Raw genomic sequence first — 26925 nt, forward strand, 5'->3', positions numbered from 1 at the left:
GGAACCAGCCAGTGGAACAGGAGATCATGAGCTGATAAACTTCCGAAGCTTGCCCGCCAGGACCCTGCACGCCCCCACGCTCCTCGCCACCCCAGAGCCGCATCCAGCAACGACTTCACATGTCAAGCTGAGAGTGTGTATGCCCCTGCAGCGCCGTATATGTAAGTAATAAGTCACCAGAATCTACACGTGAGCTTCGAGAAATTTCAAAGTCTTGGAGAGCATAAATGCGGCAGGTGCCCACTTGAGCTTGCTATTGCGCGCTTTCTGTCGGCAAACTCCGACACTCCATCACCTTCTACTTCGTGACCTTTCTCTGCCAAGTGACATTTGTTGACTTCCACTCTCAATTCCATCCTTTCTCAGAACAAATCACATCACCCAAGGCGTCCCCCAGAATTCGAGATTCCAATCATGACCCGAGATATCAAGGATTTAGCGAAAGAGTGGCTGGAGCTCGACGAGGACAAATCAACGACAGATGAGATCTACAAGTTGTTGGTGGATGGCGATACCGAGGAACTCGAAAAGCGACTTCGACATCGTATTGCCTTCGGAACAGCTGGACTCAGGGGGCCCATGCAGGGCGGCTTCGCCTGTATGAACTCTCTGACAGTGATTCAAGCTTCCCAAGGACTCGCAGCGTACCTGCTCAAAACCGAAAAGAACGTTGAGAGAAGGGGTGTAGTCATTGGTCGGGACGCGAGGCACAACTCGGAAAAGTTCGCCAAGCTCACCGCAGCTGCATTTGTCGCAAAGGGCATCAAGGTGTGGTGGTATGAGGACCCGAGCCATACGCCCATGGTTCCCTTTGGCGTGCGCGAACTCGACGCCGCTGCTGGTATCATGATTACTGCAAGTCACAATCCGGCCAAAGACAATGGATACAAAGTCTACTGGTCGAACGGGTGCCAGATCATCCCCCCACACGACGTCGGAATCGCCGAATCTATCATGGAGAATCTCAAGCCTGTCACTTGGGATACAACTGTGATAGAGTCTTCCCTTCTGGTGGAAGGAAGTCTGGATTTGGTGCAAGACAAGTACCACCAGGCCGTCCTATGTGCCGCACAGCCCGAGCACGTCAAGGTCAAGATAGACCCAGAGCTCAGATTTGTGTACACGCCGATGCACGGTGTTGGACTTCTCGCGATGCAGCGATGCGCAGAGACACTTGGCGTAGCCTCGCAGATGACCGTGGTGGAAGCTCAAGCACAACCCGACCCCGACTTTCCCACAGTCAAGTTCCCGAACCCTGAAGAGAAGGGTGCGCTCGACTTGGCAATCGAAACGGCAGAGAAGTCCTCGATACGCCTGATTCTCGCCAGCGATCCCGATGCAGATCGACTTGCGGCAGCAGAGAAGGTAGGAGATAAATGGCATATCTTCAGCGGGAACCAACTCGGAGCGCTGCTTGGATCTTACCTCTACGAACGCTACCCCGCATCGAAACCGCGGGAAAAGCTTGCAATGCTGGCTTCTACTGTCAGCTCCAGAATGCTCGCAGCCTTAGCGAAGAAGGAAGGCTTCAAGTTTACCGAAACCTTGACCGGGTTCAAGTGGCTTGGAAACGTAGCACGACAACTCGATAGCGAGGGCTACGATGTCGTTTACGCATTTGAAGAAGCGCTGGGATACATGATCCCCCAAACGGTACACGACAAAGACTCCATCAGCGCAGCCGCAGTCTTCCTAACCGCGGCATCGCATTGGTCCACCCAAGGCCTCACGCCCTACTCCAAGCTGCAACAGCTCTACCAATACCTTGGCTACTTCGAAGACGCAAACACCTACCTCGTCTCGCCATCGCCATCAGTAACAACATCGGTGTTCACAGCCATCCGCGCACTGGGCAGCCCCCACCCAACGTCGATTGGCTCCCGTAAGATCGCGCGCTGGCGAGACCTGACACTGGGCTATGACTCAAAGAGCAAGGACCACAAACCCGATCTACCGGTTGATGTCACTAGCCAGATGATCACCTGCGAGCTAGATGATGGGGCCGTGTTTACAGTGAGAGGCAGCGGGACGGAACCAAAGATTAAGCTTTACATTGAGTGCCAGGGGAAGAGTAGTGAGGAGGCGAAGAAGGGCGCTAGTGGGATTTTGGAGGATCTGCTGAGGGAGTGGTTTAAGCCTGAGGAGAATGGGTTGAGACTGGCTTAGGGTAGAAGGTGTTTTGACTTATTCAGATACTGCTATTACCACTGAGTTGAAGGGTGAGAGGCATCTTGAAAACAATGCAAACTTCTCTTGTAGAGTCGAAATGCTCGTGCGGTTGTTTTACGAATGTATGCTAGCAAGCTTGCTGTTCATGATTAAAAGCTCTTACATGTATTGAAGACGTTATTATCGTTGTCTTCCACTCTAATTCCACCGAGTTGAGCTATCGCTTTACCACAGACTCACCCTCACCTAGATGTTGCGGGCTAAAGCTTGTCCTTCGCAACTGATAGCACTTCTCTCACCTCACCTACCTTTACCCACCTACCCACCAATCTACTTTCCACCCACCTTCTACTTATTTAACAAACCTCCATCTACCACAAACTTCCTCATCTACACTCTCCATCCCACACGCCCAATGGCCACCCTATCAACAAGCCCCATCTCCCTCCTCCTGTCCTCATGGACCAAACCAAACGAGACTGTCGATGTCGAAACCTACGGCTTACCACAGATCACCAAATGGACCAGAGCCCAAGTCAAATCTCAGTTCGCCTCCAAAGACCTCTCTCCAATCTGCTGTCCTCATCTTCCCGCCGTCCGTATCCCAGAAGCCATTGTCGAAATCAACAATTCGCGGAACAACGCCCCGGCTATGCAATATTACATGGCAAACAACAGGTTCTGGCTCGCACACCGTATGTTATTACAGGCACAGTTCCAGTCTGCGGTGAGGTTTACGACGGATGAGTGTTACTATCTGCTTGAGGAAGGGGAGGCGGTTATGGAGGTTAATGGACGGCCGTTGACGGGAGTGGAGAAGGGGTTGTTAGATGTTGAGCCGGGAAAGGTGGATATGAGGTATGTGTTGACCGGAAGGAAGGTGTGAGAGAGGTGTTTACTGACTTTGGAAGTGAACTTCAGCCGACGGAGATAAAGATGCATTTGGGGGTTGCGATGAGGCTTCCGCCGTATACGGTGCATTGCTTGAAGGTTAAGGAGGACAGTTTGGTTACGGCGGGGTGCATTGTGCCGAGGGGGAGGGAGGAATAGGGGAGATGGGCTTTAGAGAGACGATTTGGAGGGTAGACTTGGACGTGGATGTTTGACGAGGAAAGGCGGATAAGCAGGACTGGATGGCCAGATGAAGTTTGGAGAATGACTGCGGATGGATAGCTTTGGTAGAAATGTTGGAAGGAAAACGTGGATGAAGAGATGCCAAATCTGGCTGGTGGTCTACCTGATTCAAAGGACCTTAAGGTCTACTTCTTAACGGTGGATGCATGAGGCGAAATGTGCAATCCAAGCCTATACCCAAAAGATAATCGATGGTACTGTTACACGATCAAGATGTACATGTGCATGCCAATCTTGGAAGACACCATGATGACACCCACCCAACAGTGAGAATAGTGGGTGGGTGCGTAAGCGCTTCGCGGCCTCGACCGTTGGCATGTGAGATGGGCAAGATGTGGTTGCACCCTACTCATCACAAGATGGGACGAGCGCTCGGCAGATAGTTGTATCTCCCAATCTTGAAACTCATATCCTCGACTAGCGCCCGCCTTCCCGATCGAGACCCTGTCAGATGCAGCGCAGACGCAGCGCTGACGACAACTAGTCACATACGGTTCTGCCTTGTACAGATAGGTCCATGGCGAGGCTGATGTCTGGGTCGAAACTTGTCGCCATGCGCAAGTCTCCATGGTCGGGCCTGTTGGACGTGCAGATGCAATGCAGCATGCGCGACAGTCCTCCGTGAGTGCTGGCCAATAAGGAGCATGCCTAGTCGACTAGAAAGGCGCGATGTATAGTGTTGTTGTTGCCTTGACAAATGGGAGTTGATAAGGTAGAGATGGGCAGGATGCAAAGAGATCGCTTTTTCTCAGAAGCATCAGGGCCATGATGGAGGGTTTACTTTTTACCCTCCGCCGGCCGCACATGGCGTTTATAGCGTCGCTGGATTCGACGGCTGGGTAGCAAACGGCCAGGGTGTTCGGCCGGGTGTCAGCTAAGCAGGGGAGGCGGAGGAATGCGTGCCCTCAGCCAATCACGTGGGCGTCTTAGTATCGATAGGCCTGTCCCGCGCGTACCCAGACTCCGGGGAAGTGTCTGAGGCAGCCGTGACTAAACCGCTGCGGGCTGCGTGCATGCGTGCTAAACAGTCACGGCCCAAAAGTATCCACGGCCTCTTTCCCCTCGTGTGCCCACCAGTTCTGTCGCGTCCGTCGCGTCCTCCCAGCTGCGCCCTGCCCGTCTATAAAGACCCGTCGCTCCTCCCCTCGACGTCGCCTGGTTTTCGCAGTCTGCTCGCACATTCTTCGGTATGCCCTCGGCCCCACCAGAATTTCCCTTGGAAACGTGCTAACGGGATGAAAGCTTCAACAGGAACCGCGACATGTCTCTCTCCTAGACTATTCGCGTCCTATGCGGGATGCGCTGCCATCAACACCAATGGCGGGGTTCGGCGACCCAAATACCAATGTCACGCGACAAAGCCATGGTGCGCCGTCGCAACCAACTCCCTCGAGACGATCGCTGCCAAACGGACCGTGCAACTATCGCGACGCGCATATAGGACAGTGTGGATGTGACCAGTTCTGGGACAAGCTGAGCGCCGAGCTGCACGATGAGAGCGCCGACCATCGGCCCAGCAGCGAGCGCTCCACGTGGTGTGTTTGCGGGCACCATGCCTGCTTCCATCTGAGGGCGTCGCGCGCGCCAGAGAGGCAGGCGCTGTCGATGAATCTCCCGCTGCCACCACTGTATGCGACAGGTGAAGAGCCGCGCCAATTGCAGGCAAGCGCGCAATGCGACACGAGTGCTGCGATGCGACAGCTGGGGGACAACCTTCTGTCTGAAGGGGGTCAAGCCATATACAATGCGCGCATGCATCAACACTCCAGTCCTAGCCAGCGCCCCCAGCGACAGCCCTCTGAGACCAACTCGTTTGGTCGCTTGCTACAAAGTCAGGACACTCCATCACAAATCAGCACCAGCGGCCTTCCTGGACTTCCTTCCGTGTGCTTGCTATCTCATGAATGCCGCCCAGTAGCTAACAGCGAAGCTAGGTATGGCGGGAATCAGTCGCGCCAGACGGTGGCAGGTCTTGGTCTTTCGATGATGAACTTGGAGAGCATGGCTCAGCTTAACCGTCAGCAGTCGCCTACATCCACTATACCCGATGACATCAACATCGCACATACCCCGCGAAAGCTACCCAACGAGCCCGTCATCTCCCCGGGCAGAGCGAACATCACCAGCCCATCGCGCGGCATCCTCGAGCAGGTATTGGAGTTCAATCGCAACTTCCAGCCCGACGAGCCTGGCGATACCATACCCAACACCTACAACCCCGAGGAATACGTACAGAGCGCTACCGAGGTGGCTACTCCAAGCGTTGGGAATACTCCAGATCTGAGTGCTGCTGATCGGGCTGTACAGGACGGGAAGGACATGATTGACGCAATGAAGCGCATCACCTCGGAAATCCAACAGCAGTCGACTAGCTCACCTGAGCGGCAGACATATGGCACAGTTCCCACCCAGCTCTTGCCGAAGAACGCTACTGCAGGGCCACAGGAACAGCTGCAAACCCTCCTCCAATCGGCTCCACCACAAGGTCTCCAGAAGCTTGTCTCCTACCTTGCCCCTCTCCATAATCTGCTGAACTCGATACCCAATGTAGCCAAAACCATGCAGGAACTTGGTAGCCGCCTAGACTTGCTGGAGAATGGATCTTTCAACTACGTTCAGCCGGAAGATCTTAACAACACCTTGGAGATGTACGAGGGTAGGCTAATCGACGTGGAGCATCGCATGGATGAGCATGAACGCATGCATGAAGCTGTGGACGAGCAAAGTAGCACCAGCTCCTTTAGCCGAAGGCGCATCGACAACGCCACCACGTCGTTTGGCTCCAATCACTCTGTTGATTCCAGCACTTCCTCCGCCCTTATCCTCGCGGCCATGGATCGCAAAGATACAGAAATGGAGCTTGATAACATTAAAGAGAGATTGGATGTGCTGGAATCCGCGGCGCCACCCACATCGCTACAGCCTTGGGAAGTTGAGGTTGTCCTACTGCCATGGGGTCCGGACTTGAAAGGCATCTGGTTCTCGCCTGATGAACCCATGCATGACATAGCGAAGACAACAACCCAGAACTCTGAAGAGTGGACCCAAGCTCATACCTTGAAGACTATAAAAAGCCTGCCATTCCTCGGACGAGACTCCGATTCGAGCCCCTACCCTGGTGCTCGCAACTCGGTCAGAGGATCTATACCTAGCCAGGCCGACAACGGGTGGAGTAGCCAGGACATTAGTAATTGGGCTTCGGGATCTACGGATGACTGGTTGTTTCCCAAAGCTTGTGGAAGCAACAACCTAGTCTACAAGCGACTCCAAAGCAGGGGTTTTGTCCGAGATGTTACGTTCAAGGGTTCCAGCGCCAAAGATATTCAAGAAGCCTTGTCACATGCATTTTCTGATGTCTTCGATTACCTGCAGTACGACGACAGCGACGAAAACCCTATGATCTCTGCCTACCCAGGTCTTCGAGCGCCCTACATACCACTTCGAAAAGTACTCAAGGAGTCGCGACTACGTTTTCTTACGCCCGCCGAGATGTCCAGCAGTGCGCTCTGGAATGCTCAGTTTCTCTCAGCCGGTGTCATGATGAGAGTTTCCGGTGGAAAGAAAAGGCTTTACGTCACCGTCCGCGAAGCCTACACCCAGCAAGTCGATCGCAACGAGTTCGTTGTAATGGAACAGTCCTGGCCAGAGCTACGCCAACTACCTCGATATCAACCCGACCAAGACTCGCAGATGGAAGGCAACGACGAACAGTGCCAAGCGCATGTCCCTGAAGCAGATGCGAAAGAAGCATGTTGGCAGTTCGTCGAGACATACGATGCTCCGCCTGCTAGTGTGCATTCGTCTTTCGGGAGCAATCAGTCCGTCCAGCTCTCCATGCGCCCTGCTGGTCGAAATTGGCGACGTTCAATCACTCCCAACTCGATACTGAAGAACAAGCAACCCCAGCCCATCTCTCCACTAAGTGAGAACCATCCGCAACGTCCACTCTACTATCGCAACCGTACGGTATCTGCTTCGGTTGTCGATACCGTCACACCTCGTCAGTCGAAACGTCGCTTCAATCCCTCCATCGTTGAGCAATCCTCCGCCCCGCAGCCAATTTCACGTGCACCTAGCCTACCATCAGCGAGATTGAAGCGACGCCGCGTAACAAACTCTTCCTCCCCACGACCCGAAGAAGCACATGTAGCGATATGGAATGCAACTCCTCGGCAATCACGAGAACCGCCTTCACCCTTCTACTCGTCACAACCTGCACTACCACGATCGAACTCAGACGTCATGAGCAGACCCAGCCAGCGGTCCGTCGCCATAGCAGGTAAATCAACGCCTTTCGCCTACGCAACACCGCACTCAGGACCTTTCCCGGCTGGCCCTGGTTTCAACGCTTACAACAATGGCGGTGATACCGAACCGGACGACGATGACGACGACGCTCACGATAACGATGACGGCGAGAAAAGCTGGCGCGGCGTCACCGATGACGATAATGACCAGGACAATGACAGCGCTTCAAGCTCAGTCCTTGGTGCCGAAACGGGTGCGCAAGAAGGAGCCAGTTTCTCAGGTGATGACAGCGGGCTTGGCAGTGATAACGGAGAGGATAGCGATGCGCCGTCGGAAGACGAAAGGGAAGTGTATGCGCAGCGTCCACATGGTGAAGAGGATGAAGATGAAGATGACGAGGATGTGTTTGACTCTTTGCTTAGTATAATCGAAGCATAGACACGCGGGGTTGATATACGGATGATTTGGATTAGGTCATCATATCATGCAAGAAGAGCAAGGAATCTGGATATCCACCTGAAGCTAGGGGCATTCGAAGAGAAGCACACACGCACATATATCAGCATAGGCGTTCTAAGGCAGGGGGACCCTGTACTATATTGCTTCCATCGTACTTGCAGCGTTTTGTTCTCCTTTTCGGAACCTTGTTCTTTCGGATCCTGGTTAGCAGGGTGTGTCTTTGTATACTACTAAAATTGATCCTTGGGGTATTGGTTATACGGTTAGCATAGTGGTGGTGGTTGTCAACACCTCTTCTCTCTACACTTATGGAGGGTGAGTTGGAAAATGAAAGGTTAACAGTTAGGTCTTCTTGCATCAACTGCTTGTGTGTGAAAATGGTAACATTGATTTATCTTTTATTGGCCATCGCACAAATGACAAGTCAATGAACCAGCTTCTGGCAAGAGTCGAACGACCATACATCTCGCACTATCTCACTCGATGACCGAGTTCCTCCGTCTAGCCTATCAAGACGATGAAGCAACGCCAGCACCGATCGTGAAGCCAAAGGCGTCTTTTAAGACAGCAGTCTCGTCAAGTACACAGAAGCAACCGACCCACAAGCCCTTACCCTCATCACCACCGAAGGCCAGTCTATCCACGGCTGCAACAAGCCTATCGTGAGGAGTCGCGCCGGAAACTATCTCCAACGCACCTGCCGTCATGAATAGCTTCTTGAGTCCAGAGAACAATACACGTATGTGTGGTTGAGGTCCACTTGGCTTGTAAAAACGGTGTTCGTACGTGTACTGTATGCCGATGGAGATAGTGGTAATGACTCTAAGTTGATCGGAAGCCAGCTTCTCTGTGAAAAGCTTAAGTGCTCCCATCGAGTTGAAATGGAAACAATTGGTCTTGAACTGGAGGAGAGCGGTTTCGTGGTAAAGTTGACGGCAGACGCGTGTAACGGTCAGGATTTGATCAACGCCGTCGAGACTACATGCTGCGCCTCGGAAGTCGAACAGATCTTCTGTGGGGATGCCCCGGCTCTGGTAGACACCTAACATGTAGTGTCTCCGAGATTTGGGAAGTTGGAAGTTTCTGAATTGGTGTGCTGTGGCGAGACGAACCCTTAGTTGGAGCCCTGAGCGTACAGATAGTGGATTGCAGTGGACTGTCACGGTGACGGTGTATCCTCCGACAGCATAGCCGAGTATTCTGTTGCGAATCTCGCCAGGAAGACGAAGAAGCGGGGATTGCGTTATATTTCGGGCGGTACTAAGCATGTCAGTGATCAAGGTGGATCTTGTAGTATGGGCCGAGCTCGTTCACTTACATTCGTGATATCTCACCAGGTGGCTCAGCGTTAATCGACGCCATCTTGTCCATATAGCTGCGCGACGCAGGCTGCGGATGCAATGGAGGGTGTGAGAGCTAATCAAATGCGAGGTAACGACGTAGGAAGGAAGGTGCAAACAAACAAAAGCACGTGCAGAGACTGATGCGGTGGGTGCCCAGGTGACCGCGCGTTTGGTTAGCATGGCGTCACCGTCTTCTACTAAATCCATCGAGGAGCATCCACGTACGCGGTTAATACATAAATCACATTGGTATCAAGAGGTCCAAATTTCCTAATTCATACCTAGGTACCGTTATAAGTTCTTGAGTAAAAGAAGCGCTAGACACCTGGCGTATTTATTTGATCTATTTGTAGTATGATATGTATAGATTGTAGAAGATTACCCAGGTAAAGCTTCGTTCGTCTCACAAGGCGTTACCGCGAACGTGCTGCGTACCGATTATGGTGATCCGACTGTGACGTCATGACATGTGAATGTGACAGCTGCATATGCTGGGCAACATCTCAATTCCTCAAGACGTCACTTATGGTAATAGACAAGCGTGCATATCAAACACAACGTGATTTATTTGTATCGAGAGAAACCGTCTTTATTTTTCTACTCCCTACTTTACAATAACCTGATTACATTTACTAGAAATCAACATGCAGTCCGTCCTCCACAAAGTCATTGGCCCTAAAGAGGTTCACCCAGAAAACCTCGAAGGTCGCGTCGCAGTAGTCACTGGCGGTGCTCTTGGAATCGGGTACGACTAGCCTCTTTCTCTATCCTTCTAGATCTTCGCTAACCCGCTTAAAGATATGAAGTCAGCCGCGCACTCGCCCTCGCAGGCGTAAAAGTCATCATGGTGAACCGTAAAGAAGAGCAGGGTGCCGACGCCATCTCAAGCATCAAGAAAGAGAAGGCCGACGCGCAGGTCGAATGGAAACACTGCGACATGGGCAGCCTCAAGGAAGTCAAAGAAGTCTTCTCCGAACTGCGTAACTCGCTCGACCGTCTCGACTTCCTCGTTCTGTCCGCAGGTATAAACACGAACTTTTACGGGGAGGATGCGGACGGTATCGATCGTCACTTCGGAGTGAACTTCCTAGGTCACTTTTACGTGTGCAATCAGCTGTGGCCGGTACTTCGCAAGACGGGTAAGATGGGCACGAAGCCTGCGCCGAGGGTCGTCTTTGAGTCGAGTGAGATGCATCGCACTGCGCCGTCTGATGTACACTTTGCAAGCATGGATGAGATCAACGATAGCTCTATGGATCCCACGCGGTTGTATGGGCGCACTAAGCTGGCCATGATTCTGTTCGCGAAGTACGGTCTGCGTGACCGCGTCATCAAGCCTAATGGGGATAATGTATACGCTCTCTCCGTACACCCAGGCGCTGTCAACACGGCTATGCAGCAGCAGTGGAAGGACGCATACCCCGGTATTACTGGCAAGCTGCTATCGAATGCTATGCTCTTTGCTGGCAGGGATGTGGAGCAGGGGTCGTACAGTGCGCTTTGGTGCTGCACGGCGGATGAGATTGAGGAGAAGAACATGAACGGGTTCTATTTCAACGACCCGGTAAGTTGTCTTTGGCTCTTGGTGAACATTCTACGTCGGACTTCGTGACTGACACGTGATGCAGGGCCAACCAGGCAAAGAGACATCCCAAGCCAGCGATGAGAACCTTGGTGCTGCGCTCTGGGATCTGAGCGAGCGGATCATCAAAGACAAACTGGGCGCAGATGCGCTGGTCGACTGGAATGCAAAGGAGTAAGATCGTGCTCAGATACAATGTGGGCAGCTTCAATTACGTCTAATCTCGTGCGTAATGTGTAAAAGATTATCATTATGGGCGTGTAGAAAACATATCCTATAAAAGCTTACAACATCCCGAGATTGGTATATAGCATGACAACAACAACTCCACCATCCTAAGAAACATAAGGCCAAACCCCCCGTTGAGGAGTCATGATCCGCTGCGACCTTCCAAATTCCCGTGAAGACATAAAACTACGTAGACCTTGACAGGATGCAGACTCCCTAACCGCATCATCATCGAGCAGCTCTGGATGCTCGTCGACGACCATGAACACCGCCTCCCGCAGATCCGTCGCATGCTCCGGAAGATCTTCGTAAACCCACAGGATAGCGTCAATCATCTCGGGGTTAGGATGGTAGTATTCCGCTGCTTCCTGGAACCTCTTCGTACATAGCGCCTGTAAGTCGGGTACTAGGTACTTGTCTGCAACTTCCCAGAGTTGGAGGTGTAGCAACATGTGGCGGGGTGTTGGAGTATGGTAGAGCGCTCGGCCTGAGCCCTTTGGCATATCTTGGAGTATCCGCTGTCGTTTTTGGACGATCTGATCAGGTTGCACGTTTTGTGATGTTTGAAGTTTCCGCTTCTTCGAGCTGGTTGAAGACATAGCGCCGACTGCTGGTGGTGTTTTTCCGTGGGGCATCCTCGAACTGTCATCAACACTGTAGGGGTGGTGCTGATCGGAACCTTCGCAACTAGCGTACGGGCTGCTGCGATAACTTCTGATCCATGTCAGATCCCTTGTGCGCGCATCCATCTTCCAGGAAGTGGCGTCGTAGTCGCCTTCATGAAGAAACTCGATCATGAGACTGACCATAGCAGGTTCATCGTCATGAAGCGTTATGGTGCCTTCGGAAGCCTCCTTCCCAAATTCTGTTGCGCGCCGAAAGTATTCAGAGTAGGGAGTAATGACTAGATCGACAGTATAGCTATCAGCCCCGCAGGCTATAGTGAAGTTGGGGTTCATGACTCTGGAATGTAGTCGTCTCGTGTAGAGGTTGAGGTTTGGGTAGGTATGGATGGGCGAAGGTGGATTGGCAGTGATTGTCAGCAAAGTGGATAGACTCAGTTCTTGCTAGAGTGTTCACGTGCGTGAATAGGCGATGACAGCCAAATAGAGTATTCACTCTGTCGCTGACCACGTGAGCCATGTGCCTTAGGATTTGACATGAACTTACGATGTGGCCACTTGGGATGAGAGAGGCCGCACATCGTGAGATCGATTTTGCGATGCGGCGCTGAGCCAAAGACCTGGGGTATTTTCTAGGTTTTGCAGTTTCTGAGCCCCAATCCTGGGCAAACGTCGTCCAGCTGCCGATAAGTGACAAGAGGCGTGATTCTTTCATAGATGATGAGGTATGGACGTTGGCGGAAAAGAGACGTGTCCAGCTACGAGTCTTTGCAAGAAGTTGAGCATCCAATGAAGTCGTGTAGACTGGAATTATGTTCGCTGGCTAGAGAAAGAGTGCTTGGGAGCAATGACTTGGTCTTGTAATCTTCGCGTGTACCTCGACCTGATTGGAAGAGATGACTCTAACGCAGGACCTAGGTTTCAGCACCCAAGACAGAAGTTTCCGGCAGGGGGCCATATTATTGACCAGCATGGCGTGGGTACGACATACTCTGTGCAGACAGCCTAAACATGCAACGAGGATGACCCGACAAGGCCGCAGCTGTGGTGTTCCGTGGCAGGTGGCACGGCCCGATCGGCTAGTAACGCGAGCATGTCCGAGAACGAGAAGATGTTCCGAAGGCACGGCGCGGCGGGGGCGCAGGGTCGTAAATGCTGTGTAAGACCGTCCGGTGGTGGGCTAGTGACCGGTGAGTAACCCCACCTCCGCTCCATGCAGTAGGCTAAAGTCTGCAGCCCTGTTGTGTTCGCCGCCAGAGCTACAGCTTCGCCACACAGTTGCCACCGTCAGATTGGGGTCCGGATGACAATTCCGCGAGACGAATTGCTCAGTTTGAGCGTATTCTTCCAAGCCTCCAGCTAGATTTCCGGGCCTTCTCCGTCGTTGGACTTTGCTGCCGCGCCTTTCCGAGCGCAATGACAGCTTTTTTCGATTTCAACTGCTCCTTGTTCTCTTCTAGTATCCCTAACTCGTCCGCACCCTCCTCGAGTATGAGTGCAATGAAGTCTGTTTGATTGTTTGCGACAGCGTGATCTAGCACAGAAGCGGGTTCGGTGTCTTTGGCGTTAATGTCGGCGCCGTGCGTGAGGAGAACACGAGCTATATTGACACAGCCACGCTGCGCTGCGAGGTGGAGGGGTGCGCGTTGGTGGTCCCCACGGATGTTCGCAAGAGTCGCGGGCTCTGGATGCTCCTCCAACAGTGTACGAATCTCTGCAACGAGGGCAGGCTTGTCCTTGCATTGCGCCACTTTCGAGTGGAAGACTTTCCACTCTTCGCTAGGTCTCGAGATGCCGCACATTGGTTTGGAAAGAATGCTTTCGTCGTCGTCTGATTGTGTTAAAAGAGCGCTCGAAGAGGAAGACGAAACGGAGAATCGCGGGGCCGATGTCGGATCGGACGCTCTACGGAAGTGTACTGGATCTGATACAGTGTCCGTATTCGAGAACCACCGATCAAGCGAGACGAGGTCATATTGAGCTGGTTGATCCTCTTTGCTGTTATACATGATGGGTTGCTGTATAAGCTTCAGTGCCATTTCTTGTGCTGAATGTCGAGAACTATACTTACTGGTACTGCGGTCTCGGAAACGCGGCGAATGTAGGAGCTGACTTCACTAGCATCGCGTTAGAAATGTAGGAGTCGGAGGAAGATCTGTACGAACAGATATGAGCAGGCTCCAGTCACAATGACAATATCTCCCAGGTATCGTCGAATATCGTCCACCGCGAACTCAATATCCTTGGCTATTGCGTCCATCCTTCGTTTCACAGAGGCCTTGTCACGAAAGGTCTCCGCGCTTCTACTTTGAGCTCCTAAGTTCGCTATCTTCGATTTGATCTCCCTGAGACGATTGCGACATAGCGTGATCTTCTCACGTACCAAAATCGACGGCTCGCTGGAATCATCGGGCTCAGCTTGATGATACTTCGAGTTGAGTACGCGTACAACCCCATGCACCTCTGTTATCTTTTCGAGGAGCCGGCTGACCAAACTGTCGATTTCCCGCACCGCTTCGATGTAGTCTTTGCATGCTCGGACGACGGCGAGCCCAAGCGATGCGATGGTAATGATGCTCGAAAGAGTCTCGGCCATGGTTACTTAGGTTTCGCGTATGGTGGCCAGGCCCACTTAAAGTGGGTCTTTAAAGGTAGTCTGGAGCCAGGTTATGGTGTTGCACAAGGATATCGTCTGATAAGCACAGGCGAAAGCGCAATGATCGTTACGGATGCGGCATCGATTTCATTTGAAGGAGGCCTCTCGCCACGCGGCTCAAAGATCAAGAAGGGGCTTAGCAGGACGCGTGCGGCCGGTTCGTGGCAGGACGAGGACGGGTAATGTGGGAAGCACACGTGTGAAGTGAGTTGACGTAAGAGCCAAGTTTGAACAGTCAAATGCGCTATGCAAGGGTTGGCACTCGTCCGATGCGTCAACGAGCTGGGGCAACTCCACACGTCTGGAGAAAGCGGATGGCGGGGGAAGCTCGACAACCACACTATTACAGATTGAGTAGGCAAACGCTTATGTGCCGTCTTTGTAGATCCACAGCCTCTCTTACCACACCACAAATCGACTAGCCGAGCGGGCTGCGAGGACAGCTCATCCGCCGAGGAACTCGTCATTCGGTAGCTCATTTCGAACGTTTGCGATTTCGCGTCAACTGGTCCATCTCCCCAGAGAGACTCGGGACGCAGACAGACCTCCCCACAATGGCGCGTCCTAACTAGGCAATTTCAAAGCATTCTGCGAGGCAGAGGGCTGAGGAGAGAACCAAGTGTCACCAATAAATCCAAAGTTGCAGGGTGATGCAATGGCTGACCCTAATGCCGGATGCGGTTTGGTGGCGCCTGACGGCATTTGGCGATGCACGCGGTTATTGGCTAAGATTACCCAAGACCATGTTGCCTGAAAAAGGGCAGCGATGCATGCCAAAAGCAAGGGCAAGGCGGCCAATCCACTGAGAAGAGGATGATCATCAGAACGTAGAACTAATGCTCAGCCACTCGTCTAAGAGTATCTGGAGGTAATTTGGCGGTGGAGGACCCCGACAAGACATGCAGTGTGCGTGATCAGGCTCACCCTCGGAAAAGGCCCGTCAGCCTTGTAGGACTCAGCCCGATGTGGAAGGCAAACATATATTGTCATGCTGGGGCGCGTTGTCCCACAATGACTACGATCCCTAAGCGACATACTCTTGCTCAAAGCGCTGGTCACTATGACTGAACCCCTTCAGCAAGCAACAGCTTTTGGAGGCACGGTAGGGAACCAAACCTTTGCGACGAATCAACAGCGCTCAACAGGCGCAAGACAAACGTATGCGTATGAGTCGATGTCAACAGAATGCGACTGACCCCGAACAGTATAGATAATCCGTTCTTGACATTCGATGACACGATTCCCGACCTGAAGACTCAACGTACCGAACTGGAAGAGTATGTCTGGGAATTCGCTTCGCTAGCCGGTCTCAAAGACCGCTATGAGTTGCTTCGGTTTGGTGCTCGTCTCGCTCGAGACAAGTATGAGGCTTTGAGGAAATACGCGGATGAGCTCACAGATTCCGAGAAAGGGTTGTTGGAGAAGGAAAAGGATGAGAGTACAGGCTTTTGGAAGCAGTCCAAATTTCTCCGCGCGACAATCATGACCGCAAGTCTTGCCGGTATGATCCAGGGATGGACGCAAAGCGCCAATAACGGCACTGCTCATGGCATGCCAGAAGAGTTTAACCTCTGCTATCGCAGGGATCGCATGGAGGAGGAGTGTCCTTCATCCGATCTTTGGACGTTTGGCATGCTGAACGCTATTCCGCTGCTTTCCGCGGGCCTCTTTGGTACCCTCCTCGCAGATCCGCTACAGGAGAACTTCCTAGGGAGGCGAGGTAGTGTGATGCTGTCTTGTGGCATCACAATAGCCTCGACAATCGGTGCATCACTTACGCACAACGTAGGCTCACTCGCAGCTTGCCGAGCTATCAACGGAATAGCTCTGGGTGCAAAAGCATCGATAGGTTAGTGGAAGCTCTCATTCATGCTTATTTCGAGGAGGTTAACAGCTTGTAGTTCCGATATATGCGGCTGAAATATCACCAGAGCATATACGTGGCGCTGTTCTGGCGAACTGGCAGCTTGCTGATGCAGCCGGTACGTCCTCTTCCTTCGATAAGGTATAACCGTTAATCCAATAGGCATCTTTCTCGGGTTTCTGGCGAACTTGCTGGTCGTTATTTACGTGGAAAATCCGGAATCCGCGTGGCGCATTCTTACGAACACAGTACTGATTCCCACGGTGCCATTGTTGGTGATGATATACTTAATGCCAGAATCGCCTCGATACCTGATGAAGCATGGAAAATACTCCAAAGCACTCCAAGCCTTCGAACAGGTCCAAACCACTCGGTTGCTAGCAAGTCGCGATTTCATGTACGCGCATGCTCAGCTGGATTTCGAAAGCCGACTATTGAAAGGAGAGACGAACGAGCTTGGCACCCTGGCCGATCGCGTAGATATCAGCGCGCCGAGCTTGTCTGGAGAGCCATATCCGCCAGCATCGAATCGTATACGTTTCGACAGGCCTTCTCCGCAGAGCGCGGTGTCGCCAGGTCGATCGACCCAAGACCCCCACGTCGAGGCAAGAAATTTGGGCACAACAACGGTACCGAGCAACGACCAAGACCAAAGCAGGCCACAGCCCGAGCAGAACGAGACTAGCAACATCGAGCTTGCGACTTTGAACCGGACGTGGAGTGATATCTCAAGCCTAGGCTTCGACTTTGGAGTCAAGCGAACGAAGAAGAATAATCCATATTCTTACAACATCGGTGTCAACGGCTACTACAAGCGTCTGAGGGAGTTATGGTCCAACAAGCGGTGTCGACGAGCATTGCTGTGCGCTTCCGTATCCATGATCACCCAGACCCTGACGGGCGTCAACACGATCGCCTTCTTAGGCACGATAGTGTGGCCCAACTCCGGAACAAACAGTGATCGTACATCCGCGATAATAGGTCTGGCCTTTGGAGCAGCGAATTACATGTTCGGGCTTCCTGCTTATTGGTCTTCGGATCGATTGGGACGTTCCGTCATGCTTTTGCTCGGCCTGCCAAACATGGCATGGTCAATCCTAGTCTTTGCCTTCCTCTTCAAAATCACCGACACGTCCGTCCAGATACCATTGGTCAGCATCTTCGCGGTCATCTTCGTTGCCTTTTATGCCCCAACAGCCGGTACGTCTCCGTTCTCGATCGCAGCAGAGGTCTTTCCTCTCGTATCGAGGGAGGCTGGCATGGCTGTTTCCGTCGCGGTCAACCTTCTGGGTGCTGGCGTATTGGTACTAGTCTTCCCATTCCTGCAGGACAGCATTCGGCCGACAGCTGCATTCTCTATCTTCGCAGGTTTGAATATGGTGGCGTTTGTGCTAGTGTATTTGTTCGTTCCGGAGACGAGAATGCGGACTCTCGAAGAGCTGCAGTATACGTTCGATTTACCAACGGGATGGCATGTCGCGTATCGAGTGGGGTACATACGACAGCATGTCTGGGCGAATTGGTGGAAATACTTGACGCGCAAGGAGGTTCAGCCGCCGGTTCCGTTCTACGAATGGGCGCGAGAGACGTATAGAGAGATGGAAGGTGCCAGCTGAGTTGTGTGTGGAGGTCGGCGTGGACATGTTTGGCGGAGGCGGAGATGGCGGTTTGAGCGCGACTGGACGCGATCCCCTTCCGCCAAGTAAATGACGTATCGAGGCTAGCGCGAAAGACCCCTACCACCAAGTGCACGCCTACATCTGAGCATTGAGTAAAGAGATATGTGTAACCAAACACCGCCGTGTATCACAATAATATTCCGCAACCACGTGGGCTTCGAACCATATTGTTTTGCTGGTTGAATATTACAACTCATAGGGCTGTTCAAACTCGGTGTTTGTGTCATCACATAACGTTGAAGCTGCGCTGAGCGCCAGTCCAGCGTTTGTCGGGCTGTCTCTCTCACCGAAAGAATGAAGTGCGCCTTTGACTCAGACTGCGGTCTGGTCCTAGGTTCTTGGTCTTTGAGATTGTGTCTCTCTCACCCATCGCGTCTTGACCCTAAGAGTCACGGTCCTGGGCTAGCGTCTATAAAATCAAACGCGGCGTACGCAACAAGATCTCTCATCTACCTTCCTAACCCAATCTAATGACAAAAGTGTGGTATGACGCCACCTGAAGCAATCGCGATGACGGTCCCGTTGGAGGCGATGTAAGTCATCAAAATCGAATCCTGTATTATACTAATAAGATGTAGCACCTTTCGCAACCAGACCGAGTCACCTCTACTTCGACTTCCTGGGGAGCTGCGCAATCGTATCTACGAGTTGGTTGTTGGCGGAAACATCATCATCGTATCAGGATTGCGCCAGCGAGCGGAGAAAACATCGGTCGATCTCATCACCCTTGGAGCGGCTGAAGAAGGCGCCCAAAAGAGCAGCTGTACATCTGTTTCGGGTATCTTTACCATTGGTCTCGCATGTCGTCAGCTACACCGAGAAACAGCTCTCACCCAGTACACAAAGAACATCTTCCACTTCGACGACATGCAATCTGGTCGAGCTTTCGTGAACAGTCTCACTAGTACACAGCGAGCGCTACTCACGTCTGTATCCGTCAACGTCGAGGATTACTTCCGCGGAGTTCTCTCATGGGACTTTATGTCAAATGTGTGGAGCTACGTGGTAGACACCGACATCGCCATGTTCTTGCCCGAGCTAGAGAGTGTCTACATCAGTGCACAGAACCCGAAAGGCTCTTTTCTGGCGAATGAGGAAGAGGTACTTCACACAGTTGGGCGAAAGCTGAAGATCGGTACATCACGCAAGGAAGGTGTCTCGCTTATGATCCTTGATGTGTTCCGAGGAATGGAGAACCGAGATCAAGCGAAGACGATCAAACTGAGTTGGAACGGTGAGGCGTTCGTCTGATTGGTGTTTCTCTTGGCCCGACACGGCGAGACCCAGTCGCTGCAGATGGGGTATGCATTACAGATGGCCATCGGTTCTTCTCCTACATATGGAGCGCCCTCGAGATAGCCAGGCTGACAATGGGATAACTCATGATTCGATCGTGAGAACCATGCTTGATAATCTGTTCTCTGATGATCCCACGCTTCCCTTTCCATTCCACTTCCCAACCACCAGCACCTAGAGGCGTCCTCTCCTTCAATTTCGCCTTTTCTAGCTCTTCGAAGGTTATAGAAGAGGACGAATCAGATATTGCGTTAACAGCGTGCCAGAAGAGGACATCTGAGTGACTCCATGGGATATCGTAGTCATCTTCGGCGTGTATTAACGTGATGTCATAGTTTCGCTGCTTGCCGTTGACTTTGACACTGTCCAGCCGGTGAATGAGTGCTGCAAGTTTCTCCTTGGATGGAAATTTGGTGATGATAAATCGGTTCAGCAGGTTCATAAGCGGTGGAAACATTGCGAGAGGGGAGAGCAGCGGAAGGGTGCGAGCAACCTTGTACGTCCTTGTAAGCAACTCCACATCGGCGAATGGGGCGACTAAAACGACTCCTGCTAGAACAACAGGAGTCGGCTGTGAAGCCAAGTGATGAGTGAGCGACAAAGCTACGGCAGTACCCATGGATTGGGCAAAGACCACGATCCTTTCTGGTGGTATACCCGCAGTATCCGTTACGAACTTGAGCAAGGTAAGCGCATCAGTAAGAAGACCAGCTTCTGAAGGCCACCCAGAACTGGTACCGAAACCACGATAGTCGATAGCCAGGACATGTACGTTGGTCGATGTCGCGCTCATCGCCCTGTAACTTTGGGGCCGCCAACCAGATCCCAGTGTACCTGCTGCGCCATGCAGATAAATCACTACTTGCGCAGTAGGATCTTTCAGTAAGCGGAAGGAGATTCGGTCTTCGATGTTCGCGCAGAGTCCGACTGGCTCCTCACGGAGTTGGGTTTGATGTTGGCGATATGTCTCCAGTGGCAGAACGTGCCAAGCATGTAGAGTCTCACCATCTGGCGTCTTGAGATGGAAAGGTGTGACTTGGTTGCGCAGAAAGCCCCATTGCTCGGGTACGTTGATATCCTGATTCCAGGTTCGGGTTACTCGGTGCAGGAAGATGACGTGATCCTGTAGAGTCGGGATCGTGAGTAGCAAGACAAAGCCGAGATGGAACCCGATAAGGCCAATGAAGACTGAGAGAAGAAGCGTAAGCATGTTGGTGGCTATACCTGGCCTATCTCGAGCTTGAATAGTCCAGTCGCGACCAGGACGATTTGAGATTTACAGTAGCGCTAACCGATGTGGGGTAAGTGGAGCATAATGAAGAACGCCACATGTTTGTGTGCGGTCCTCCATGTGATATACACTTCTCGCATGCTAAAAATTTCGCAATGTTGGTGTTAAGGACGCGTTGCAATTGCGCGTAATTGTCGTGATTTGGGGAATGACCAATCGGGCCTAGCTCAGGGTCATTGCATGTGCCGAGGTTCAGGCCAAGCACAAACCCCCCAAACGCGTCAAATCCACACTCCTTCCTCCATCCCACTCCAAGATACGTTGAAAATAGAAGCGCCATACTATGCTCTGATCGCGACAGCTTTCTGATACCTGCCATGCTATCTAACTCATGCCAAGACTGATATAAGATCAGCGGCATGTGTGGACAAACTCTCACGGACGCGCTGCGAATGGCTGGTATGGCAGTATCACTTCAGACATCGCTAACGACCTCGCAGCTCCGGCGCGTAATCCCATCCAAGCACAATTGTCTACGATGTCAGTTTGACTCTAGACTCGGTCCACGCAACGCTAGCACATCCAATCATATCGCACACGGCATGTAGGCTGACTTCCAGGAAGAGGAAGGCACCACTGATGGCGACTCTGGCGACTGGACCGATCCCGAAACCGGTAACAGCGTAGAAGATGATGACAGCACATGCGAAAATGTTTCCCAACTCGTCATCGGCCCTAGTAATACGGTGAATCAGGAAGTTCCACATTAGAAGAAGAAGATGCATCGGTGCTTATACAGTACGCACGGTCGCAGCACGCATGTATCAAGCTTTTACGGGAACCGATATACGTCCCGTACCGATGAGGATACTATGCGCATGCTCAACCCGAGAGCGTGGAACGTCATTTGAGCTGACCTTCCTACTTTGCTGCTCTTATTCTTGCAGTCTACGAATATCCTCACTATTCATTACTCTTTACACAGCTGGATCGGCCCTCAAACTGACTGAGTATATCTAATATGAGTGAGTTGCGAGGGAAAATGTGTGAGCAGCCACATGATCGGTGACCGTATTCCAAAAAAAGATTAGGCTGATGGTTGCTGACCACACCGGTGGAAGTGGCTTTACTATGTCGCTTCGAGTGTATATATGGACATTTGCATCGGCCAGCGATGGAGGGTGCGAATTCTAACCCCAAATTCGAGATACTTCCACAGTCGACATGGGCAACTTTGCACCGAACATGCAGCTGCCAGACGCAGCGGCCATCCTCCAGTCCGTTAACGCTACGATAGATCATACAGCCTATTCGTTCCCTACTTCTGGATCTCAAATCTTACTGTCTGTACTTCGCATCCTCCTTCTACTTTTGTTTCTCTTTGTTACATACCATTGCTTTCACTACTTCACATCCGAACTACCGCCGTTTGGATCGGGCCTCAAAGCTCTTCCAGGTCCACGTTCAACACTTCCTTACTTGGGTCGCGTCCACGATGTCGATCGCATGCAGGCTTGGACTTCAATGCACAAGTTCAGCAAGCAATATGACGGACTATTCTCGTGCACACTGGGTGGCGAAACACACATCTGGGTCGCGAGAGAAGACGTTGCGCAAGATCTGATGATCAAGAATGCGGAGCTGAGTTCAGCGAGGGCAGATATAGGGTCTTTTCCAGGGGTGACGCAGGACTTTCTGTACTTGCCTCTACTGGGGTACACAGGTACGTCTGGCATTCCCAAGACTCTCGTATGAGCCTGCTACTGACCTCCAACTTATAGATCACTTCCATCGTCAAAAGAAGTTCGCAAACGCAATGATGACACGCGCAGCCAAGAACCGATACTACGGTCACATCCAGCTTGAGATGAAGCGCTTTATGCACGAGCTCTCTCAAAATCCACACGACTTCTTCACCCTTACCCACCTCTTCTGCGCCAGAATCAGCTCTCGCCTCGCGTACGGCACCGCCGATCGCGCAGTAGAGCACATGACTAACGCCGGCGACTTCATCTCCCAACTCGGCCCCTCTGGACCCATACCAAACCTCATGCCGTTTCTGAGATACTTTCCTGAGTGGATGGCGCCGGGCCAGCGTGGAGTGCGGGAACGTCGAGAAAGGGAAGCAGCGTTGTGGAAAGATGTGTTCGAGGTAGCAAGGGCATCAAAAGACCCAACGGACTACACCACCGCAAGCTTAGCTACCAAAGCTATTGGCTCCGATACCGACCTTCTTTTCGCCGATGAGGAAGAGGCCATCGCTGCAGTCGGCATGCTCTGCACTGTCGCGATCTATACTATTGGCGGGCCGGCGACGCTGTTCGTCATGGCTATGATACTGCATCCGGAATGGCAGGAGAAAGTACGCCAGCAGATCGATGAGGTAGTTGGGAAGGATGAGATGGTGGACTTGAAGCACAGCCCCCAGTTACCAATCTTGAGGGCAGCTATCAAGGAATGTGTGAGGTGGAAGAGTACTGTTCCACTCGGTAAGTTCCTTCTTCCCCCGTATCCTAAATCCTCGATCTTTACCAAGTTCCATGCAGCATGAAGCTGACTAGTCATCAGGCGTCCCCCGCCTACTCTCGAAGAACTACACCCACTCCGGCTACCACTTTCCCCGCGGCGCCGTCGTCCACGTACTCGACATCGCCATGTCTCAAAACCCCAGCACCTACTCCTCTTCCCCTCCCTCCGTCTACGACCCCTCCCGCTGGCTCGACCCCTCGTCCCCCAATTTTAAATCTCCACTTACCGAACATCCACGTCTGAAGGGCCATCATATCTTTGGGAGGGGCAAGAGAGTGTGTCCCGGTCAAGACCTTGCGGAAGCGGAGTTGTTGGTCTTTTGTGGAAATTTGGTCAAGAATTTCAAGCTTGGGAAGAAAGCAGGAATAGAGATTGGGCCGGACCAATGGACACCGCACGTCATCGGGGGACCGTTGCCGTTTCCCTGCGAGATCAAGGTGAGAGATGATCAGAAGGCGAGAGTGGTTGGGGAGTGGTGGGAAGACGTCAGAGGGCAGATGGAGGGGTGAAGAGGTTTTCGGTGTTGCAAGCGGATACGCGTGCTGTTCTTTCGATATACCATACAATCTTTCCATCCCCCATGATTCAACCAGTGACAACGCCCCACGTTAACCAAGTGTCAATCGTCTTCTTTCTCTCCAGCAGCCTCTCCTCTTCGCTCTCATGGTCGCATGCTGCAACTCCCCTCCTCTCCTTCGATTCTGCAGTCTCCCTTAGTAGGGTGCTGCAACCGTCACTCGAAAGCTCATATGAACGAAACTCCGCGTTCGACCATCCGGTGGCTAGTCATAGATGATCAGCAATCGTCAAAATGATGCAGCGATCAAGTGACTGCAAACCTTGTGCGCTCAACGAGCCCTTCCAGTCATCGGTCAGGAAGTGTAGGAAGCAGCCATGCGAGACCACAACAATGTTGTTCTCCGGTCTGTCTCGAAGCCATTGCCGAGCGCTTTCGGCTCTTGCGAGAAGTGAAGCACTCGTGAGTGATGCGTCAGTCTGCCATACTTGGTAAGCCTACCCTACACTGATGGTTGTTGGAATGCTGGATCAAGATTTGATGGTCCATCTGCCTACTTTCAATTGCCAGCCCTTTTCTACGAGGCCGAGGTCCGCTACGGTGTTCTCAAACTCTTCCTGAAGAACTTTGATATCGCTTCCAGTGTCGCAAGGTAAGCTGCTTGCTTCTTGCAACGAGGGCAAGGCCAGGACCTGGACACCCCGTGACACTTCTGGCTCAAATCCTAATAACGCGGTGTGAATTGTTCGTCGTAGGGGTGAAGCGACCACGAGCTCAACTTCGCCGTGGTACGGAAACGTTGCTGCAAGCTCGTGGCATTGGCGCTCGCCATACGGTGTGAGCGATGGATCTGGAACGTTGTGGTTGCTGTAAGACAGATTGTGGACACCTTGCGCGTGCCTGACGCAATGAATGATACGCGCCACTATGCGCAGGACAGTCGAATCAGTTATTGCGCAATGTTGTTTTGATGGTGCGCACTCACTCGCACATCAAAACCGCGTGGTAGCAGAAGTAATGCGACGAGGGCTGAGCGAAAGATGGTGCGCAGCTGCCTGATCGGTGGGCGAGTGTGCAGCGGGGCTGTGCTGTCCGCCCCATATCATCTCAGCCGCACCGCGCTCCCACCTGAATACTTTCCTTCATCTCAACCTCGCTCAGACAAACTACCTTCGAGTCTTGGTGCGAAGAAATGTCCAAATGGAGGTTCCTAAGCCGCCTGCCAAACGTCGCAAAATCACATCGAATGCAGGTCACAGACCAGTAACCAGAGCCAGCCTTGCACGCGCCCAACAAGATAACTCCGCACTACCTGCCTACACCTATCGAGCTCTCAAAGAAGAAGACGAAATACGTATATTCAAGGTTGAGAAGACAGGACCAAGCGAATGGCGGTACAACATCGAACATACAACATTGAGAAACGCACCACCCTTCGAAACCGTCTCGTATGTCTGGGGGCCGGATACGCGCCGCAATATCCTACGTCTGCAAGATAATCGGACGATACGCATCAACGACAACCTTGCCCAAGCCCTTCCTTATCTCTCGGCAGAATGCAAGACTGGACATCTGTGGATCGACCAAATCAACATCAATCAGTCCAGCACGCACGAGCGCAACCATCAGGTCAGGATCATGGGCAAGATCTACAAGAAGGGTAAAAGGGTCATCGCTTGGTTGGGCAAAGAGGAAGAACCTAGCAAACAGCTACTTGCTCTCGTTGAGGTAGCGCGCTCTTCACTTGAACTGGGAGAGAGTTCCTCTCTCATTAGAGAGAAAATTGAGAGTGAACTCCTCAAGTTGTGCCCTAGAGACCTCTTAGTGATTACTCGAGTTCTCGGAAGTCAATGGTTTTCGCGCGCATGGGTTTTCCAGGAAATCGTGCTTTCAAAGCATGCGGCCTTCCTGTTCGGAGACGTTGTCGTACCCTTCTTGGCACTTGTGTGGATATGCAAAGTATCTGCTACCCCTCAGATACGTATAGGTGCACAGCACTGCCAGATCAGCTCTTCCAACCCTGTTGAGGATCCTACTCAGCTAGCTTCCCATCTTGAAATGGTGTCGACACAAAGCTACCGCACACTGTCCGTAATGCATCACAGCTGGTATGCTGTATCTTGTGGTCATGACTACGATCGGCCTTTCACCTGGAGGCTTTCGAGAATCAGCCCACTTCTGCAGACAGCAGACTTGAAAGACTCCGTGTATGCATTCCTAGGTTTACAGACATCAAGACATACACGCATTCACGCTGATTACAATTTGTCTTATGAGGGGACCCTCATCAAGGCTGCGACAACGATCATCCGGGATATGCAATCCTTGGAGATTCTATCATACTGCGAACGAGAAAGTGGATCATACCTATCCAAGCGTTTGCCATCCTGGGTCCCTGAATGGAAAGCACCGATCTCGGCACCGCTTCTTGTGCGGGATTATAATTCAAGATACATTCTGCCGTTAATGCAATCATACCTTATGCCGTGCGATATCGAGGAACCGCGAAAGTTCGATGAATTGAAGGTCAGAGGAGTGCGCCTTGATACCATAAGCACATGTTTTGCGCCCGAATATCGGTTTCGCGCCAAGAATTGGTACGAAGAAGATCTTGAAGAATATCTTGCGCTCGATGAACGGAGGGATCTTGTACAGAGATACGCAATTTGCTCCCGCGAGCGTCTTTTGGGTGTCCTTTTAACTCGACCCTACTGCCCTGATATCGATTTCAAGGACTTCCATGGCACTTCAGAAGACTACAGCACTATGGAACTCTTAAAAGAATACGACGAATATCGAGACACACATGACAAGATCCAGGGGGTAAGAGGGAACAAGAACCTGGGTGCATTACGCTATCTCACATATCTTCTTGATAACAGACAACTCTTCTTGACAAAAGATGGGCACTTGGGTCATGTAAGGCGACCAGCTAAAGGCGACATGATATGTTTTCTGCAAGGGTTTGAACATATCATTGTATTGAGACCGTGTGGAAATAATCGTTTCACTTTGGTGGGAACCTGTCACGTAGAAGGCCAACTTGGAAAATCGTGGCAACTCGGGCCAGTGAACGGTCGGTGCGCGACTTCATTTTGGGGAAGACATGAGGGCGAGGAATTCGTCTTGGTGTAATACTGTAAATAAGGGCCAACTGCGGCTTCTTCAGTGATCATCGTATCCATTTCGGTGAATTTGACGCTGCACTGCGATCATTTCCATGGGTGATCACAGAAAGATGCCCTTCGATCGAAGACCTCACATAAGGAAAAGACTAAACACTACAATATCTACGTCAACGTTAGGCTGCCTACTTAGCACGTTTCTATCTTGATACAGGTTGCAAAAGTATTCCATTTTTTCTTGT

General features: G+C 52.0%; 11 protein-coding genes across 11 annotated transcripts; 8 read left to right on the forward strand and 3 right to left on the reverse strand.

Moving 5' to 3' along the window:
* Positions 1-414: 414 nt before the first annotated feature.
* J4E86_006461 (uncharacterized protein) lies at positions 415-2166 on the forward strand (the record flags this gene model as incomplete). Its single annotated transcript, XM_051446989.1, has 1 exon — positions 415-2166. The coding sequence occupies one exon, from the start codon at positions 415-417 to the stop codon at positions 2164-2166; it is 1752 nt and encodes a 583-aa protein (XP_051301474.1).
* A 418-nt stretch (positions 2167-2584) lies between these two features.
* On the forward strand, positions 2585-3219 carry J4E86_006462 (uncharacterized protein; the record flags this gene model as incomplete). Its single annotated transcript, XM_051446990.1, has 2 exons — positions 2585-3027; positions 3081-3219. 2 exons carry the CDS (start codon positions 2585-2587, stop codon positions 3217-3219), a joined length of 582 nt encoding a protein of 193 aa, XP_051301475.1.
* Positions 3220-5304: 2085 nt separating this feature from the next.
* J4E86_006463 (uncharacterized protein) lies at positions 5305-7989 on the forward strand (the record flags this gene model as incomplete). Its single annotated transcript, XM_051446991.1, has 1 exon — positions 5305-7989. One exon carries the CDS (start codon positions 5305-5307, stop codon positions 7987-7989), a length of 2685 nt encoding a protein of 894 aa, XP_051301476.1.
* Positions 7990-9997: 2008 nt separating this feature from the next.
* Positions 9998-11113, forward strand: J4E86_006464 (uncharacterized protein; the record flags this gene model as incomplete). Its single annotated transcript, XM_051446992.1, has 3 exons — positions 9998-10098; positions 10152-10917; positions 10982-11113. 3 exons carry the CDS (start codon positions 9998-10000, stop codon positions 11111-11113), a joined length of 999 nt encoding a protein of 332 aa, XP_051301477.1.
* A 192-nt stretch (positions 11114-11305) lies between these two features.
* Positions 11306-12122, reverse strand: J4E86_006465 (uncharacterized protein; the record flags this gene model as incomplete). Its single annotated transcript, XM_051446993.1, has 2 exons — positions 11306-11315; positions 11377-12122. 2 exons carry the CDS (start codon positions 12120-12122, stop codon positions 11306-11308), a joined length of 756 nt encoding a protein of 251 aa, XP_051301478.1.
* Positions 12123-13114: 992 nt separating this feature from the next.
* Positions 13115-14382, reverse strand: J4E86_006466 (uncharacterized protein; the record flags this gene model as incomplete). The annotated part of the gene is made up of 3 exons (XM_051446994.1): positions 13115-13804; positions 13858-13903; positions 13952-14382. 3 exons carry the CDS (start codon positions 14380-14382, stop codon positions 13115-13117), a joined length of 1167 nt encoding a protein of 388 aa, XP_051301479.1.
* Positions 14383-15502: 1120 nt separating this feature from the next.
* On the forward strand, positions 15503-17922 carry J4E86_006467 (uncharacterized protein; the record flags this gene model as incomplete). Its single annotated transcript, XM_051446995.1, has 4 exons — positions 15503-15600; positions 15648-16291; positions 16344-16424; positions 16604-17922. The coding sequence occupies 4 exons, from the start codon at positions 15503-15505 to the stop codon at positions 17920-17922; spliced, it is 2142 nt and encodes a 713-aa protein (XP_051301480.1).
* Positions 17923-18495: 573 nt separating this feature from the next.
* On the forward strand, positions 18496-19236 carry J4E86_006468 (uncharacterized protein; the record flags this gene model as incomplete). The annotated part of the gene is made up of 2 exons (XM_051446996.1): positions 18496-18518; positions 18564-19236. The coding sequence occupies 2 exons, from the start codon at positions 18496-18498 to the stop codon at positions 19234-19236; spliced, it is 696 nt and encodes a 231-aa protein (XP_051301481.1).
* Positions 19237-19318: 82 nt separating this feature from the next.
* J4E86_006469 (uncharacterized protein) lies at positions 19319-20491 on the reverse strand (the record flags this gene model as incomplete). Its single annotated transcript, XM_051446997.1, has 1 exon — positions 19319-20491. The coding sequence occupies one exon, from the start codon at positions 20489-20491 to the stop codon at positions 19319-19321; it is 1173 nt and encodes a 390-aa protein (XP_051301482.1).
* Positions 20492-22018: 1527 nt separating this feature from the next.
* Positions 22019-23550, forward strand: J4E86_006470 (uncharacterized protein; the record flags this gene model as incomplete). Its single annotated transcript, XM_051446998.1, has 3 exons — positions 22019-22235; positions 22294-23001; positions 23081-23550. 3 exons carry the CDS (start codon positions 22019-22021, stop codon positions 23548-23550), a joined length of 1395 nt encoding a protein of 464 aa, XP_051301483.1.
* A 1208-nt stretch (positions 23551-24758) lies between these two features.
* Positions 24759-26505, forward strand: J4E86_006471 (uncharacterized protein; the record flags this gene model as incomplete). The annotated part of the gene is made up of 2 exons (XM_051446999.1): positions 24759-26403; positions 26483-26505. The coding sequence occupies 2 exons, from the start codon at positions 24759-24761 to the stop codon at positions 26503-26505; spliced, it is 1668 nt and encodes a 555-aa protein (XP_051301484.1).
* Between the last annotated feature and the right edge of the window lie 420 nt (positions 26506-26925).

Source organism: Alternaria arbusti, assembly GCF_024043155.1.
Source record: "Alternaria arbusti strain BMP 1465 chromosome Unknown scaffold_8, whole genome shotgun sequence".
Taxonomy (NCBI): Eukaryota; Fungi; Ascomycota; class Dothideomycetes; order Pleosporales; family Pleosporaceae; genus Alternaria; species Alternaria arbusti.